Below are 17,826 nucleotides of genomic sequence, written 5' to 3' on the forward strand. Positions count from 1 at the left end.
GGGAAAATGGGTAAATTATTTTTGTCAGTCAATTTTGGACCCTGCCATTTACACATCTATGCCTATTTCCTATTCAGGAACTTGGCAGGGGCTTGTTACTCACTTCATATGCAACAAGATTACATATTTTAGTATTAAAAGTTTGTTAACAAAAACAGATTGTTTAATTCAAAAGAGGTCAGAGAGAGGAAAATGGTCACGAAAAACTGAATAAGACAAGAAACCATGACTAGTATTTTATAAGAAATATGGCCCTTTTAAAGGTTTCTGCAGGAAATACAGCATTACAACAAAGAATAGGTGTCTTGGACACTAACCTGACTCTTCTGGTCTGCACACCTTCACCACAGTTCTCCTTTAGGTCCACATTACTCACTTTCCACACGCTCCAGGGTTCAGCAACCCAAATATACTGACTGCAGTCACTCACACATGGGACCACTTCATACATCTTAAAAATGAGATCACCAACTCATTACAACAAGCAATACAACTATAAAACAAAACCACTATAAAATGTATTCTCATTTATGTAGGCAGGCTAGAAACACATCAACCAGCAGTTTTAAAACAGCACAAAACCAAAAGTAGAAATTAAATTAACTCCAGAGAGTGAAGAAAGACAAGAAAGTGCTTTTACCTGTGCCTGTTGCCAAGCAGCATTTTTAGAAAGGAAGACAAAGGAGAAAAATTTGATCAGAACTTGGCGTCTAGAGACCAAAGCACCATAAAACATAATATTCAGTTAAGAATGCATTTGTTTGTTTTAAAGGGGAAGTGTGTAATTTCTGTGCCACTAAGGTCAGCAAATAGTATTACAAGAATAATGACTGTTTGCAAAAAGGTTTCCCCATCTGCAGCTAGTCGGACAAACAAATAGTCCCAACCCCAAACTCACACTATTGGTTGAGCCAGTGTTGCCATGTCGGGATGTTGGAATGCGCAAACAAAGAGCAATGTTTGCATTTTTCGGGGAAATCAACATACAAATGTCTTACTTATAGTTGACTCTACATATTAAACTGGGATAGGAGAAAGTATTTTAATGTCTCAGAAATTACACACATCACCTTTAAAGAAACAGCAATTCTTAAAGTCAACATGAAATGGTGTTCACAGCTCATTTTAATTGTGCAATCTGGCATATTTGACACAGGATATTCACAGGGAAAAACAAATGCAAGACAGGACTGGATGGATTTTATCCATTGGAATTGACAGTATTGTGAAACATGGGCATTACATACAAGAATGAAGTTGGTTGGAGGGGAGAGTTTGAAAAATAAGATAGATTCGGGACACCGGCTGAAAGAGAAAGTCATTTCAGAAGCAGAGAAAGTGCTTACATTTTGATAAAAGATTATGAAGTTTTTGGAATAATGTGCACTGGTGAAAAGCGCACAATACGTAAGGGAACATGGGAACAAGTAAATGGGGCCAATTTTGATTTCATGTTGACTTTAAGAAAGACACAAACAAAGTATAAATGAATATGTAGTTTTTACTCTAGTCATGTTCAGATTTGTCAAATGCAAAACAACATGACCTCTAACCACCCTGATAATGTGATAAGTAATAACATGAGAGTAATTAATCTAAGCAATTAAAATGAAATCCAAAAATACATTTGTAAGGAGCAAATAGTTCAGAGGCACTTTGATGTGGTGAGATTTAATTCTAGCACATCTCAGAAAAAATTTAGATGAAAAGACAAGCAATGCTGAATAATTTGTGATTCACATGTGATCCTATTTTTGGATTTCAAGCATTTGATTTGCACTGTGTAATCAGACCCAGAAATTTCAAAAATCGAGGGAATATAATTGCTCTGTTCCAAAACCAAGTGAGCAGCCTAGGTAGGCAGCATTGAAAGGCCTCATTGGTGTGTTCCAGATGCAATGACTGTTCCAAAAGGTCAGATAACTTCTTAAAATTTGATATTTGTGTGTGCAATTCCTTTTATGCTTATTTTAATGCTAGTATCACATAGTTAACTAAGCAACTCTGTTGAAATCAATTGTAAGACAAGTCTCCCATGCAGTTCACATGACATGTGCTATTTTTTATGATGCATGAGTTGTTGCCTATGGTCTAAATAGCTCACTTACTCAGTTAGAATGCTACCTTATTTGGCGCTTACCTATGTAGGCAGTAGACATCAAGACAGATCACTGGTTTTGGAAAAGAGCCAATAAGCACTCAATATCTGTATAAAGCAATGTGCTCAATCATACTCTTGTTTGTATGCTTTCCTTTATGCATGTGTAAGGGTTCACCTGGTTAAGGTGGTCTAGTTTCGGACAGGGTCTTCCACCATTATATGGCTTTTCTCTAAGCCACTTGGAGCGAACTTTGACCCCACTTCCACAGGATTTGCTGCAGCGCGACCAGTTTGACCATTCACTGAGTTTACAATCAGATGGACAGGGAACGATGCAGGCCTCCTCTATATATCCTGAAAACAGCACATATACAAAATGAATATCAACAAAACTGCATCAAAAACGGTAGACAACGTAAGCTTAATCTCATCAATTCTGGGGCATTTTTGGGCTGCCGCATGCTACTTTTCACACTCAAGCTCACCATTTACACATACTGTGTGTGGACTAATTGCCAAAAATGTGTCTACATTTTTCTGAAACCTTTCCAAATAATAATAATAATAAAGACTCCAATTATTCATAAATAATATTGTATATGTTTACAATCTTATGATTAAAAATAAATAAATAAATAAATAAATAAATTGTTTTGTTGTTGTCTCAACTTTGTAAGCAAGCATGTAATTCTGGTTCTCTTCATTTACATTTTCATTTATGCATTTGGCAGATGCTTTTATCCAAAGCGACTTATAGTGCACTTATTACAGGGACAATCCACCTGGGCAACCTGGAGTTAAGTGCCTTGCTCAAGGACACAATGGTGATGGCTGTGGGGATTGAACCAGCAACCTTCTGATTACCAGTTATGTGCTTTAGCCCACTACGCCACCACCACTCCATATCCCTCCAAAAAGTCTTATTTTATTCCACTAGATGGCAGTGTGACAAGGAGGAGGGCGTGACCGGGCCGTAAGGACAGACGCCTGCCACTGAGTTGCCTCAATCAGCCGGCAGAGGGATAAAGAGGAGCCGCAGATGCCAGTTGGGGAGAGAGAGGCACACGCAGACATCTAAACGTGTGCATTCTGCGTTGGGCCAAGATGGCCAACAGTGTGAGCACCACACAGAGCTGTGTGTGTGTGCCGGTGTTCCTGTATCCTGAAAAGCATTCTTTTGTTGTGTTTAAGTTGAACAGTCTGTCATTAAAGTCCTACGTGTAGTGTTCACCCGGTTCCCGCTTCCTCCTTCAGTAGGGAAGGCAGAGGTCTGCCACTGGCAGCAAGTACAAGAAAATAAGATTATTTCCTCTATCACCTTCCATCACAAAATGGCGATCAGAAATGTAGATGGCACTCTAACGCATTTTAGCCTTCACAGATTCGCTCGCCCATAGACATTCAGTCTAATTTTCAGTTCATGCACCACCCTCATTATTTAATTGAATATCTCTGCCTCTGAGTAGACTAGAAGCTCAGTCTAGGTGACATTAGAAAGCTGAGATCCTCCCCTTTGCAATGATGTATACAATTTTATCATCAATAGTATAACATGTATTTCCGATGATTTGTTTAGCATGCTTTTCATGCTGGACTGCATACTTTGTTCTGGACATCTAAGATATAACATTGGATTATTCACACAAGCAAGCTCATAAACAAGTAAAAAAAATGGCTCATGTTTAAGAAAACTACCTTAAACGGTAAAAGCAGATATAAAGTTTTTAGCTATTTGGGGCTTACAGCAGCAGTGATCGGCACATAAAAGAGACATTTGTATTTTATGTTTTATAGAAATCATATTTCACTTTGTGATTCTTTTGAAAATATTCCAAACTGTGATATTGTGGTACATAAATAAACGGTACAGTTGCATTCCTGAGAATGAGAGCTTTCATTTAATATAGGATTTTTCTATTTAGTGCTATTTGAAAGACTGTTATATTCATATTAATATTTCTACCACATGACCTCAAGGTAGCGCTGATTTGTGGGGCGAATGTTTTCAGGCCTTATTTTGTTATTTTATGTAACATAAATGCAGAAGTGATATGTTATCCAGGAAACATTCAGATTCTAAGCTTTCAAACGATATCACATATGCTTGACTTATGTTTTCGGAGACTTGAACATTTTAAGCAAACATTTTTTTTGTGGCATAGTGGCACCTTTTCGACCCGCCGGCTGGTCCGCAGAGTTGAAGAGATCAATAGGATGTAGTCTCAAAGACCACCCAAATCCGTTCTACAGTCTATTATTATGCCATCATCTACAGTATCTCAGATAAAACTGCCCCTACGGACCCCGTAAAAACAAAACAAAAACTGTAGTTTGTACCTTTACATATCAGTCAGACACGCTCTACCTGCCTACCTGACTTATTGTCCAGAATAAGCTGTGATGTGGACCAGACTTCATGCCGCAAGTCAAAGTCTGGTTTTTGATTGGGGCAAAAATTTGCCAGTCAGGCACATTTAACGTGCAATTCCAATAATCTCAAAATGGCCAAGAATCGGTTTGATTAAAAATTTAAAACAAGCTTTTGCCTTGTATATATCATTAGAAAAATAGAGGTACATAAACAGTGTAAAGAAGCTGGTATTAAGAGAAAAGAGATCCAGTATGTGATCTGAGAGTTGGCTACAGGGTCAGGGAATAAGATATGCTTCTGCAGCTTATACTGAATTTATTACTGCTGTTTGCTCAAGCCATGTGCACTGCCTACTCACTTACCCCAAGAGGATCAGCCTTTTCCAAGAACACACACACACACACACTTCTCTGTGTCACTGTATCCCTCAGAGCATCCTTTCATGAGTGGCCAAGAATTGGCTCAGAACTTCAAAATCAGTCAAGCCAAATGTAAAACATCACTGCTACTAAAATACTGTGGTAAAGTATGCATTAAAAATATAGACGGTTTCCATAGTAGATCCAATTTTCGTGAGAGCGCTAATTCTAAGCTAAATTTTCGTGCCAGCACAAAGCACAAATGGGTGTGGGTGGAAATGTTTGCGCTACCTGTGGGTGTATGTGCGTAAACTGTGGGTGTATTGTATGTTAATAAAGTAACGCATAGCACAATTAGCTATTTTCCTGAGAAATAGGATGTTGTGCTAAGACATTTCAAAAGCATGTCCGTTTTCAGCGCAAAAGTCTAAACTCAGTTCCTACATTTGCAGTTTGGAGATTCCACCAGCAGGTGGTAATAAAGTTCATGTCCAAACTCTGAAAATATAGTGGATTATCAAATTATGTCCCCCAATCATGGTTGAAGCCGTTTTATGAAACAAATATTTATGAGATTTGTTTTAATCTATCTTAAGGTTATGGTTTATTTTTTCAATTATTATAATTATGTTCATATTTACAATGTTATTTTTGATCTAATTTGTATTTGTATTTTTGCACCTGTTGTCGTAGAGTGATTTTTAAGACACTACAAAAGGGGCCAGTGGAAGAAGTTGGAGAGGGTAAAATGATTGGATTTTGTATGATTTTTTGACCACTTCATTATTTTGATTATAATTTCGTTTAGTTTGAAGAGTAATAAGTGCGTTCCGATACAATCATTATTAATACTAGCCATGATTTGTGTGTCAGAAGAAGAAAATTATTAATAATAGTTACATTCTCTTTAATTTAATGGAGCGTACATACTAATCCTGATGAGAACCACATTCTCCATGTGTATTAAAGGAGTGTGCCAATGTCACAGAAACGTGCCTGACATTCAACATGGACACAGTTAATGCAAAAAAGAGCACAAGTCCATATTTCTATTCTTCTAATTCATTGCATATAGTTCATTTACGCTAGCAACTTCTTATGAATGTACTGTCTTTTTATCTCGCTGGCGCTTGAGAAGGAATGCACTATATAATGGAACACAAACAGTGCAATAACCGGAGAAAACCCTCAGAATTAAATTGTACTTGACCCAGCCCATAAACACAATTTTACAAAACTCACTTATGTCTAGACTTAGCGCTTTTGAATGAAAACACCAAAACTTCATAGCCATGCCCATTGACTTGGGTGCTAGTGCATGTGCTTAGTGCTAGTGCTCTTAAAATAGGACCCTCTATCTTCTAGTAGAAGGATGGCACAGAATGCTTTTTTAATGAATATGTGTGTCTTTAATATTTTCATTATGTAGCAACCGTTATATCAAAGCAATAAGGCACCTAGAGAAAAGAGCCCATATTATGCTCATTTACAGGTACATAATTTTATTTTGGGGGTCTAGTAGAATAGGTTTACATGCTTTTATGTTCAAGAAACACATTATTTTTCTCATACTGTACATTGCTGCAGCACCTCTTTTCACCCTCTGTCTGAAACACTCTGTTGTAACTCCCGTCTCTTTAAAGCCCCCCTTTCCGAAAAGCCCAGTCTGCTCTGATTGGTCAGCTGGCCCAGTCTGTTGTGATTGGTCAACCGCTTAGAGCGTGTGTCGGAAATGTAACGCACCTTACCATAACCGAGTTTCAGCTCTCGAGGCTTCCTGAGCAGTGCATTCCTGATTATGCAAATATGTTACATAGTGACGTAGCTATGTCATGAAAGTAATGGCTGGACTGCAAACCAGGCGTTTCAGGCAGTTCAAGGGCAGTGTTTTCTGTAGACGAGAGTAACTCCCTTTGGCGTGGACTTTGTGCTTTGTAAGTTTGCAGACCTTTTACATGCACAAACAGCTATATTACACACTAGAGGAAAGGTAAAATCCCAAAAAGCATTATAGGGCCTCATTAAGGGCAAGCTGTATTGTGAATATACAGGTTCTGCTATACATCATGCCAACATCACCTTTTAGCCGTGACTATATTCACAATAAAGTATGGTCTCTCTTATTTTATTGCTTAAATATTCCAAGGAAAATCTCAAATAGCTGTACTCAGGGTCCAAATTAATCAACCATAAATATTTCTAAACAGCATTCGAAACTGTATTCTGCATCATTTCATTCAAATATAAATATTTTGTCCTGAACACAATGACATTTAGTGTTTTTACCCTTGTATATTTGCGGCAAACAGTGCAGGTCATTGTGTCACTTCACACACAAGCCAGTATTTCTGTGAAAAACCACCTGTTACAAAGATGTCATGGTAATCTTGTTCTTCAGATGTTGGTTTTGCTGTTTTAACTCCAGGAGTAAGTTGTCAGTGATTTATTTACGAAAATAAAAGAAAAAACTGAGGGTCAGAATACCACTCTAATTGGGATTTTAAACCATGTATTTGTTTCAATTCTTAAAAATGTTACCTGCCAACTTGCTATGTTTATTTACCTGTCAAAGCCAATTATTACAAGCATTTGGCACATGGTGAGTGTTCATTTTGTACACTGAATGTAACTAACTCTGCACAACTGCATCAGTATCATGGATCACAAAAATGTTATGGGGACACTAATAAAATGTGATATTACAGTACCTAATTGTACCTTGATAGTAACCTGTTCACCCCAAAATCAAAAGATGATAAATAAGAAATTACGCTTTGCTTAATAAAAACTAAGCCTATTTTTAGGATCTTTAAGATCTTTTGCATTATATTATATTTTTATGACAATTATGAAAATGTACCCCTCAAATTCTCATTACTGCAAATTACATTTATTAATGATATTCTATTTTAATTGTATGTTTACATCATTCTAGTATTTGTTGTACTGAATTTAATTAATGCCGAGTTAGTATTTATGCTTTATTACCCCAACCAATGGTGTGAGTTTGGGGCGGGACTATCTGACTGTTTGAACAACAGCAGACCAGGGGCGTATTCAGAAATGTTTTAATTGTATTTTTGCAATTCCGTTTGGTGGCGCTAGTGGCGCACAAATTACATCAGCTTTAAGCCCTTATTTAGCTTTATCAAAGGTAAGGACATGGATACTGCAGAAAAAGTAGAATTTGCTCTATCTGACATTAAGAACTTGCCACATCCTTTGCTGCTAACAAGCAATTGGAACACAAGCAGTGCAGCATGAGCCTACAGGGGATTACACATGGAGACATGATTGAAAAATCAAAGCAATTAATCAGAGAGGTCTGGGGTTAGTTTCCCAGCTATGTACAGCCTTATGTGGCCCACCTGAAATATTAACCAGGATCTGACATGGCCGAGACAGGGTTGGAGAACAGTCAGTCCCCAGGGAGGAATACTGCAGTGACCCAAAAATATCCTGCACTGTCACAGTTAGGGAATGGTAAAGAAATTTACCATTCTGAGTCAGATTTCACTTAATGATTCCAGTAGATTCTGTCACCATTTACTCAACCTCATGTATTCCAAACCCATATGACTTTCTTTACTCTGTGGAGCACAAGAGGGAACATTTGAAATGCAGAGGCTGCCAGTCACTAACATTTTGAATCCTTTTGTGTTCCACAGAGGCAGGAGAGTCATTCGTTTGTAACGACATGAGGGTGAGTAAATCATGGCAGTATTTTTTACTTCCAAGTGAACTATTAATTTAACCCTAAAAATATTTTTGTATCCTGCGGGATACAAACATTTAAGAGGCTGAGGAGAGGAGCAATGAGTGAGTGGGTCAAATTTTGTGACAAATAGTGAAAAGGGGGTACATGTGAGGTTGTATATAAAGTCTGGCATCAACACACAATCTTTGTCTAAAAGTAAAAAGGCAGCATTTTTTGGAGAAGGCACCTAAAATATCCCTATCTTTTCAATGTTATTTTAATCATTTCTACAAGCTATAAATATGAAAATAAAAGCAATATTTTTAGAAAAAACAAACAAACATGGAACTGTATTATATGGGCCCTAATGTGTTGGAAAATAGCAATAAATAATTTTCAGAGATTTCTTTACATGCCTGCTCTTTTTAGGTTTAAGAATTTCATTAACAATTATTTTAGAACTTCCAAAGAAGCACCAAATAACTGATCCTAACTATTTAATACTAGGGCTTGGTTTTGATACAGATTTCCCAATTTGGTACCGATTCACAAGCTCTTGATTTGTTGGAGACATGATTTTTTTTTTGGATTTTCCCCCTTTTTCTCCCAATTTGGAATTCCCAATGAGCTTTTAAGTCCTCGTGGTCGCGTAGTGATTCGCCTCAGTCAGGATGGCGGAGGATGAATCCCAGTTGCCAGTCCCAGTCGTCAACCCACGCATCTTATCACGTGGCTTGTTGAGCGCATTGCCACGGAGACATAGCGCGTGTGGAGGCTTCACGCCATCCACCGGGGCAACCATGCTCAACTCACCATGCACCCCACCGAGAACGAACCACATTATAGCGAACTCCAGGGGTGGTAGCCAGATTCTTTACCACTGAGCTACCCAGGCCCCCAGATAGAGATGGGGTTAGTTTCCCAGCTTTGTACGCCCAGAGGTCAACAGAGAATGGCCAAACTGGTTCGAACTGACAAAGTCTACAGTAACTCAGATAACCGCTCTGTACAACTGTGGTGAGAAGAATATCATAATGCATCTGTATAAACCAGCTCTCTCTCTTCCCTTTTGACCCACAGTGTTATGCCTTACCAAAGACATGTCAGCCCTGTTACACTTCTAAAACAGTGTAAACGCCCTCTAGCAGAAGAAAACACATGCCCAATGCCCATGCACTGAACCCTGGACCTGACATGTAGCGGTCTCTGGCCCTACAGCAAATTCAGAGGTGGCAGAGAGCACTTGAGAGTCACTGGCCTTTACGGAACATGCCAGTCCTTGTGTTATTCCTTACAGCTTGTGTTGTTGCTGTGTTGACCTCATTCCTTCAACAAAATGTCACAGGGAAGGAGACATCAAAGAAAAACAGTGGGTTAGTTTTACTGTTTCTTACCCTGAAAGCTTAAAATAATAGTTCAGCCAAATTAAAAATACTATCCAAACCCATATAATGGTGCTTTTTTGTCTGATTTCGTTGTATGGAAAAGTTCAGCATGACATTTCTTCAAAATATCTCCTTTTGTGTTTTTGCAGAAAACAGAAAGTAATTTAGGTTTGAAATGACATAAGTGTGAGTAAATAAGATACTGTTAGTGGAGGGAGGAAATTGAGTTGAGATGGGGGTTGTATTGATGTGTGTGCTATTGTATTATGTATTATTGTATTTGTGTGTGTGTGTGTGTGTGTGTGTGTGTGTGTGTGTTATTTTCTGGCACTTGTCTGTATGTGTTTTGTAACAAAAGTTGATCTCCAAGAAGAATATCCCTGTAAATGAATTAATAAAGTACATTCTTCTATTTCTCAGTGATGACAGAATTTTCATTTTTGGGTAAACTAAGCCTTTGAAGCAGACTTATTTAAAGAGTAGTTCATCCAAAAATGTCTTTTACTCACCTTCATGTCGTTTCACACCCATATGACTTTCTTTCTTATGCGGAACACAAAAGGAGAAATTTTATTTAAGGTTTTTACTGAAAAATGACTTAATCTGTCGTATAGCTTCAGAAGACTTGGAATATGACAAATGAATTATATGGACAACTTTTATGATTCTTTTGGGTCCTTTTTCAAGCTTTAAAGTGAGTCACTATCAACTGCTCTTGTATTGAAAAGACGGACCAGGATATTCATTAAAATTGCCATTTTTAGGTGAACTATCCCTTTAAGAGCATACCATACAATGGCCTCCCATGATAAACTGCATAGACTGCAGTCTGTGGAGCTTAATATGCATCTATGTCAAAGCATGTATATTAAATATTCATGTGAAAACATTTAATTCCTGGCAAATCAATAAATTAAATGCAGAAGTGTCACATGTGGCACATCAAAAAGTGCCAACACTGAGGGAGAAAATATGATGGGTGCTACACACTTGTAGCTATCTGTTATGTTCAAGATGAACTCCCCTGAATAAAAATTATTTGAGATAAAAACATGCATCTTCCACATTCGAAAAGAAGCAGGCAGTTTTGTCATGCTCTTTTCTTCATGTCTTCCAGAGAAGCGATGTAAAGAGTCTTTACTGATTTCCTTAGTAGCCCAAGGCAACGTGTCAGACAGAGGGCTCTATTAAGATGAAATGTAGCGATTAACTCTGTGAGAGAAAGAGGGGGTGAGGGAACAGGATTCGAAAACCTAGCGAGCTGCCTTGCTATCTACTGCCTACATGGGGCCGCTGCCTTCTAAGACAGCATCCTAACTGCAACAGATCTTCATAAGCGAAAAATATGGAACGCTTATAGGTAGGTACATACAGTAAAAACAGCAATCCTCATGTGATGTTCACAGGAGACTCAACTTACAATTGATTTAAATAGAGTTTGCTGTTAGCATGTTGCTAAGCGATACTATAATAAGCATACAAATCAAAAAATTATAATTATAGGGTAGACCAGGGCTAGTTGTCACACGGGGAAGTTGTCACAAAAGCTATATCATTGTAACATTAAGATTTGGACTCCAATTGTGCAAATGCGCATTTCAAACACCGAGTTCAAAACCTTCTAAAAATAGAATATTTCTTTTTAATTCTACCCTCGAAAGTAAATTTTCACTTTCGTTAAATTGTTGTTATTGCTCTGGGTAAAGAAGTGAACATAATGAAGCCACACTGTCATACATTCAGGCAAGGGTCAACTATATTATGAAGGCAGATTTTTACCGAAAAGTTTAAATGTGGTCTTAGGACAATTTTTCATGAAAGTCAGGTCAGAGCATGTATCACATATTTATCAGTGCAGTCTGTCATGTGTTTTAAATTTTAAAACTTTTTAAATTTTGCTGAAAAGCAAAATAGGCAGGTGTAGATTTAAAAAAGGCATAGATTTTGTTTTGGTGGTTGTGAAGGTCACATAAAACCTATGCCGGTGGTTTAGTAGCAAGTTCCACTGTGACAACTTGCACCAAGTAGTGTGTTAATATGCCCTATTATAGGGGCATGTTGTCACAAAAGGTCAGCATGTGTTTATTGAACTGTATCTTCTTTTTCCTGGGCAAGAATGGCGAAAATGTTTAATAGCTTTTTTGTTGCCAAGACTTCAAGGTATGTGGCTATGCAGAAATTCAAAAATAAACCTACCCCGAGCAATATTCATTGGAGTGAAAAGTGTGACAACTGTCCATGGTCTTCAATTTGCATATTTATAACTGACGTTTCTCTTGCTTTTTTCAGGATCTTGGTTCCTATCTTTATGATCCTAAAAACAGAACTAGGTTTTGAAACAGAATAACTGACAGAGAGATAAATGGGAATGACAAAATCTTCATCATCAGTTTTCTTCTCTCTGATTCACTAGTGATGACATCACCACTCTCCCCACCCACATCTGCACATCATGAGCTCAGAGACCTCACATGGAGATCCAATGATACTCATCAAGGCTTCATTATTCATCTTGATTTCATGTGAATGCCCTCGGGAGAATCTGTGATGTGCATAACGGCAGTATAGATCAGATTATGAGGCATACTGTTGATGTTTTCTGGCAAATGTTTTCTTGATTTAAATCATTGTAGAGTTGATTTCACCAAGATTATTTTATTCCTTAATCATATTTCTCATGGCATCTGTTAGATCATTTTCATTTAACAGCTCTCATTTTGCCGTTTTTAATGTGTACTGCTGATCAACTTGAACAACATCTAATCGTTATCAAGTATTTATTAGTGGTGCTTGCTTAGGCAAGCATCACTACTACTAATGGTCAGACTTGTTGTAATTAACATTTTTTATTGATTCAAAGAAAAAACACAACAGAGAAAAACACAACATATACACACCGAATCATCATTTAACTTTTAACCCTCATTAACATCCCTCCCCAAACACCAACCCCACCCTGAAGAACACCCCTGTGGTCACATAAAATAATACACACACACGAACAATAAAATAAAATATAAATAAATAAAAATAAATAAAAAATAAAATATATAATAAACATGCATAATTAAACTAAATGTCTCCCTCCTCATCCCTTCCCCTAGAGTCCTCCAAAACTGCCAAATACCTACCCCACTTCCTGAAAAATAAGTCCTCCAGCCCCAGCCTTCCATCTATCATCTTCTCATAAGCCGCCACCCTCCCCATCTCCGCACACCACTCCAGAAATGGCTCCATCTGACTTCCATCCCCTTAAAATAATTTGTCTACCAATCATCACGCCAGTCAGAACCCAATTTTTTATATATTTGTCGCCCGAATTTATAACTTCTCCATCGCCCAAAATGCAAAGTAAAATTTGAGTGCCCAGAATGTCAAGCAAATAATTCTGAATCTTTAACCAAAAATCTTGGATCTTAACGCATCCCCAAAAAACATGGGTTGTGTCTCCAACTTCTGATTGGCATTGCCAGCAGGTGGGTGTGTCTTTAAGACCAAGCCTATATAATCTAGAGGGGGTCCAATAAAATCTTTGTAAAATCTTAAATTGCATAAGGCGCACCCTTGCATCTCTAGATGCAGACTTGACATTTTTCAGAATCTTAGTCCACACTCCCTCCTCCAATAACAAATTCATCAAATCTTTCTCCCATAATCTCTTAATAGAAGTTAAAGCTCCATCCCCCATACTCTGAATTAACAGGGAGTAGTACACTGATGCCTCATGACCTTTTCCAAAAGCCGCAATCACCTCTCCCAAAGTATCTGCCTCCTTAGGGTGGTGTGTGCTACTCCCAAAAATAGTACAAAGCAGGTGGCGCAATTGTAAATACCTATAAAACTGAGGTCTGGGGATCCCAAAATGTTGGACCAAGTTTTCAAATGATCTCAGCACTCTACTTTCATATAGGTCACCGAGTGTAGCAACCTCCCTCATAATCCACTCTGGCCAGCAGAAAGGGGACTTGCCAATCTTGGGTTCTGCCATATGCTCGAGGCAACATTTAAATAAATGTCCAATTTAAACAATCTGGACACTTTAGTCCATACCGAGCGTAAATGCGAATTAACGGGGCGTAACTTAACTTTCTCCGATTAGTTTGATAGAGATGCTTTGTAATGGCGAAATAGGGGTAAGAACTGCCTGTTCAATAACAAACCAGGGAGGGGCTCTCTCGGGTGGAAGTGACCAATGAGCCAAATGTCTGAATCTGAATGCAGAGTAATAAAACAAAATCTTGGGTAGGCCTAGCCCTCCTTTGTCAATCGGCCTATGTAACTTATTAAAATGCAATCTGGGACGTTTACCATTCCAAATGAAGGACTTAGCTATGCTATCAAATTGCTTTAAATAAGAGAGTGGGACATCTACAGGGAGAGATTGTAGCAGGTAGTTAAATTTTGGAATACAATTCATTTTAATAACATTAACCTTCCCAATCATCGATAAATATAATGAAGCCCACATGCCCACATTGCTTGAAAATCTTTTTATTAAAGGGTCAAAATTGACTAACTAAATCAGACAAATTTGCTGGGAATAAAATCCCCAAATACTTAATGCCCTGTTTGGGCCATTGGAAGGTGCCCGGCTGGAAAACTGTTACTGGACAGTACGCTGTCAGAGCCAAAGCTTCGGATTTAGACCAGTTAACTTTGTATCCTGAGAACTTGGAAAAGGAACTAATAATTCTGTGGAGGCAAGGCATAGATCTAGTAGGTTCAGAGACAAATAATAAAATAGCATCTGCATAAAGCAAAAGCTTATGCGCTACACCTCCCGCCACCACCCTTGTAAAATCATCCTCCCCCCTTATCGCAGCTGCTAACGGTTCCAGGGCAAGACAGAACAATAAAGGGGAAAGAGGGCAACCCTGCCGAGTGCCCCTATCCAGAGTAAAATAATCTGAAATTAATCAATTTGTTTGTACCGCTGCTAAAGGGTGTCTATAAAGTAACTTAATCCAACCAATAAATGTACTCCCGAACCCATACATTTCCAAAATCTTAAAAAGATAATCCCATTCTACCATATCAAACGAGATGGCAGCGACCGGAGATTGATCATTCACTACTGACCAGATGATATTGATGAGATGCCTGATGTTATCAGAAGAGCTACGGCCCCGAATAAACCCAACCTGATCTATATGTATAAGAGATGTCATAACTTTACTTAATCGGTTAGTCAAAAATTTTGACAATATTTTTACATCTAGTTGGATCAGGGAGATTGGACAGTAACTTTTACACTCGCTTGGATATTTGTCCTTTTTAAGAATCAGACTGATCCGGGCTTGTGTCATGGTTGGAGGAAGCTTTCCATTCTTTAATGATTCAGTATAAACTTCTAACAAAAGTGGAGACAGTTCTGTAGCATAGGATCTAAAAAATTCTGCGGCAAAACCATCTGTCCCCGGAGCCTTGCCAGTAGGTAGGGACTTAATTACCTCGTCAAGCTCCTCCAAGTCTATCTCAGAATCAAGAGAGTTTTTTTGCTCAATCGTCAGTTTAGGAAGATCTAATGTTTCCACAAAGTTTCTAATATCTTCATCAGTAGACGAAGATGTGGAGCTATAAAGATCAAGATAGAACTCTTTAAAGGCATTATTAATATCAATGGCTGAGGTAAAAATTTCACCACCAGCAGATTTCACTGAGGGAATGATAGAAAGAGACTCTCTCTGCTTTATATATCTAGCCAAAAGCTTCCCTGCTTTGCCACCAAACTCAAAATATGACTGTCTTGCCCTGAATAACCAAAACTTCACTTTCCGCAACAAAATAGTATTATATCTATATTTCAATCGGGTCAATTCTCTGAGGCCATCAGCTGACATACGGTGCTTCAGCTCTGCCTCTGCACATTTAATATTCTCTTCCAACTCCATGAGTTCTTGTGCTTTGGATTTTTTGATGAATGAGGCATACTGTATGATCCAACCCCTAAGAACCGCCTTAAATGCCTCCCAAGCCACACCCACAGAGGATACTGAGGACCAGTTGGTCTCCATATAAACACTGATTTCAGTCTTTAACATTTGTTGGAAATCAGGATTTTGCAAAAGGGACACATTAAGGCGCCGACTATATGATTTCTTTATCTCTGTATATGGCAACACCTCGAAACTCACCAGGGCATGATCTGAGAGTAAGATATTTCCAATTGAGCGATCAACAACATGGACATGGAAGTCTCCTCCCAATATTATATCATGAGGGGTGCCAGCGGTTTGCAACATCCCTTCAAGATCTGTAAGAAAGCCCTGATCATCAGCGTTAGGTGCGTAAATATTAGCCAAAATCAACCTTTGCCGTTGAATTTCAGCTAAAACAACAATGACTCTCCCTAATTTATCTTTAGTCTGTTTGAGACATTTGAATTGTAGATGTTTATTAATCAATATAATGACTCCCTTGCTCTTACTTGAGCCAGCACTAAAAAAAACATGTCCACCCCATATCTTCCCAAATTTTTCAGCTTCCTGCGGGGAGGGATGTGTTTCTTGAAGAAACACTATATTATATTTCTTACGTTTAAGAAAAGTAATAACCTTCCTTCTTTTTATGGGGTGCCGCAACCCATTTACATTCCATGTGGAGAGAGATAGTACACTCATATTAACATTTGACATTTTGATATAGTAGAAAAAATAAATTGTGTCAAAAACAATACTATACAGACCACATTCCCCATTAGTGAAACAATCAAACCCCGAACTTCCCCCAGAACAAAACAAACAGAAAAAGAAAAACGTGCGCATTAACCCCACACACGAAAGCACCAACCGGCGACAAGGTCCATGAACGCCCACGAGCCCCCACGACAACTTTGCCATCGGATTGCTAAATTTTGCCTCACAAATTTGTGAGGCAAAATTACATAACAGAAAATACTTTGTAAAAGAAACCCCAGCCAATAGGAAGAATGAATACAAAGATTAGATGCATTCACAGAACTGTCTCAAAGGTGTGATCTTCTACAAAACAAATTCCTGCTGATATAAAACCGTTCAGATATGTTCAGTGAGCCGGCTGTTATGAGTTCAATGGATGACGTAATCATCCCAATGTCCTGTAAAAATACTCAACAAAACAAACTACAGCCAGCAGGAGGAATAAGCACAAAGAAAGAACAGATTAATCCACAGCTGTTCCAAAGGAGTGTTATTCAATAGAACAAGCTCCAGCCTCTAGGCAGAACCAATACAAAAAGAAACAAAACCGGCATCCCGGTTCCGTGGATGGTCGAGTCAATTCACTCGGAGGCCGCATAAAAGTATATACCATGACTTACACAATCCGTCAACTTCATAAAAGACATCTTTTGTGTGAGCATGTAGATATTTTGCGTTCATCCGTAGTGTCCACTCTCAAACTGGCCGGGAACTTCAATGCAAAAGTAATCTTTCGTCAATGCAAAAGTTTCTTTAAGGAAAAGTGTTATTCACAAAACAAGCTCCAGCTGATCGGCGGAGCCAATGCAAAAAAAAAAAAAAGAAAACAAAATGACACCCAGCTTCCTCAAAAGCCAGAGTAAGTACAGCGAGTCGACCCACTCACATGAGAAACACCCAATGGTTTACTCACCCATTGATTTAAGATAAAAGACATTGTCTGATTGGGACATGTAAATACTTTGCAACCATCCTTTGTTTCTATTCTCAGTTTGGCCAGAAACATCAGAGCAAAAGTGATCTTTTGCTGATGTAAGAGTTTCTTACATTCCTTGAACTGATCGCGTTTCTCTCTTGTCGAACTCGCAAAGTCCGGGAGCAAGGAAATATTATGGTTCTTCCAAGAAAGCTTCCCTTTGCTCCTCGCCTGGCGCAACACAAGATCTTTATCGGATGATCTCAGAAATCTGGCCAGAATCGATCGGGGCCTATCTCCCTCAGCAAATCTGTGAGCTG

At 38.4% G+C, this 17,826-nt stretch overlaps 1 protein-coding gene across 1 annotated transcript in view; it reads right to left on the reverse strand.

Annotated features, from left to right (window-relative positions):
• Positions 1 to 17,826, reverse strand: part of LOC127454648 (thrombospondin type-1 domain-containing protein 7A) — a 151,570-nt gene that overhangs the window by 26,798 nt on the left and 106,946 nt on the right. The window contains exons 15-16 of the mRNA XM_051721998.1: positions 2,277 to 2,455; positions 318 to 451 (exon numbers count right to left, since the gene is read on the reverse strand). Of these exons, the coding sequence (XP_051577958.1) occupies positions 318 to 451; positions 2,277 to 2,455 (313 nt within the window). The remainder of the gene's footprint in view (positions 1 to 317; positions 452 to 2,276; positions 2,456 to 17,826) is intronic.

Source organism: Myxocyprinus asiaticus, chromosome 16 (assembly GCF_019703515.2).
Source record: "Myxocyprinus asiaticus isolate MX2 ecotype Aquarium Trade chromosome 16, UBuf_Myxa_2, whole genome shotgun sequence".
NCBI lineage: Eukaryota > Metazoa > Chordata > Actinopteri > Cypriniformes > Catostomidae > Myxocyprinus > Myxocyprinus asiaticus.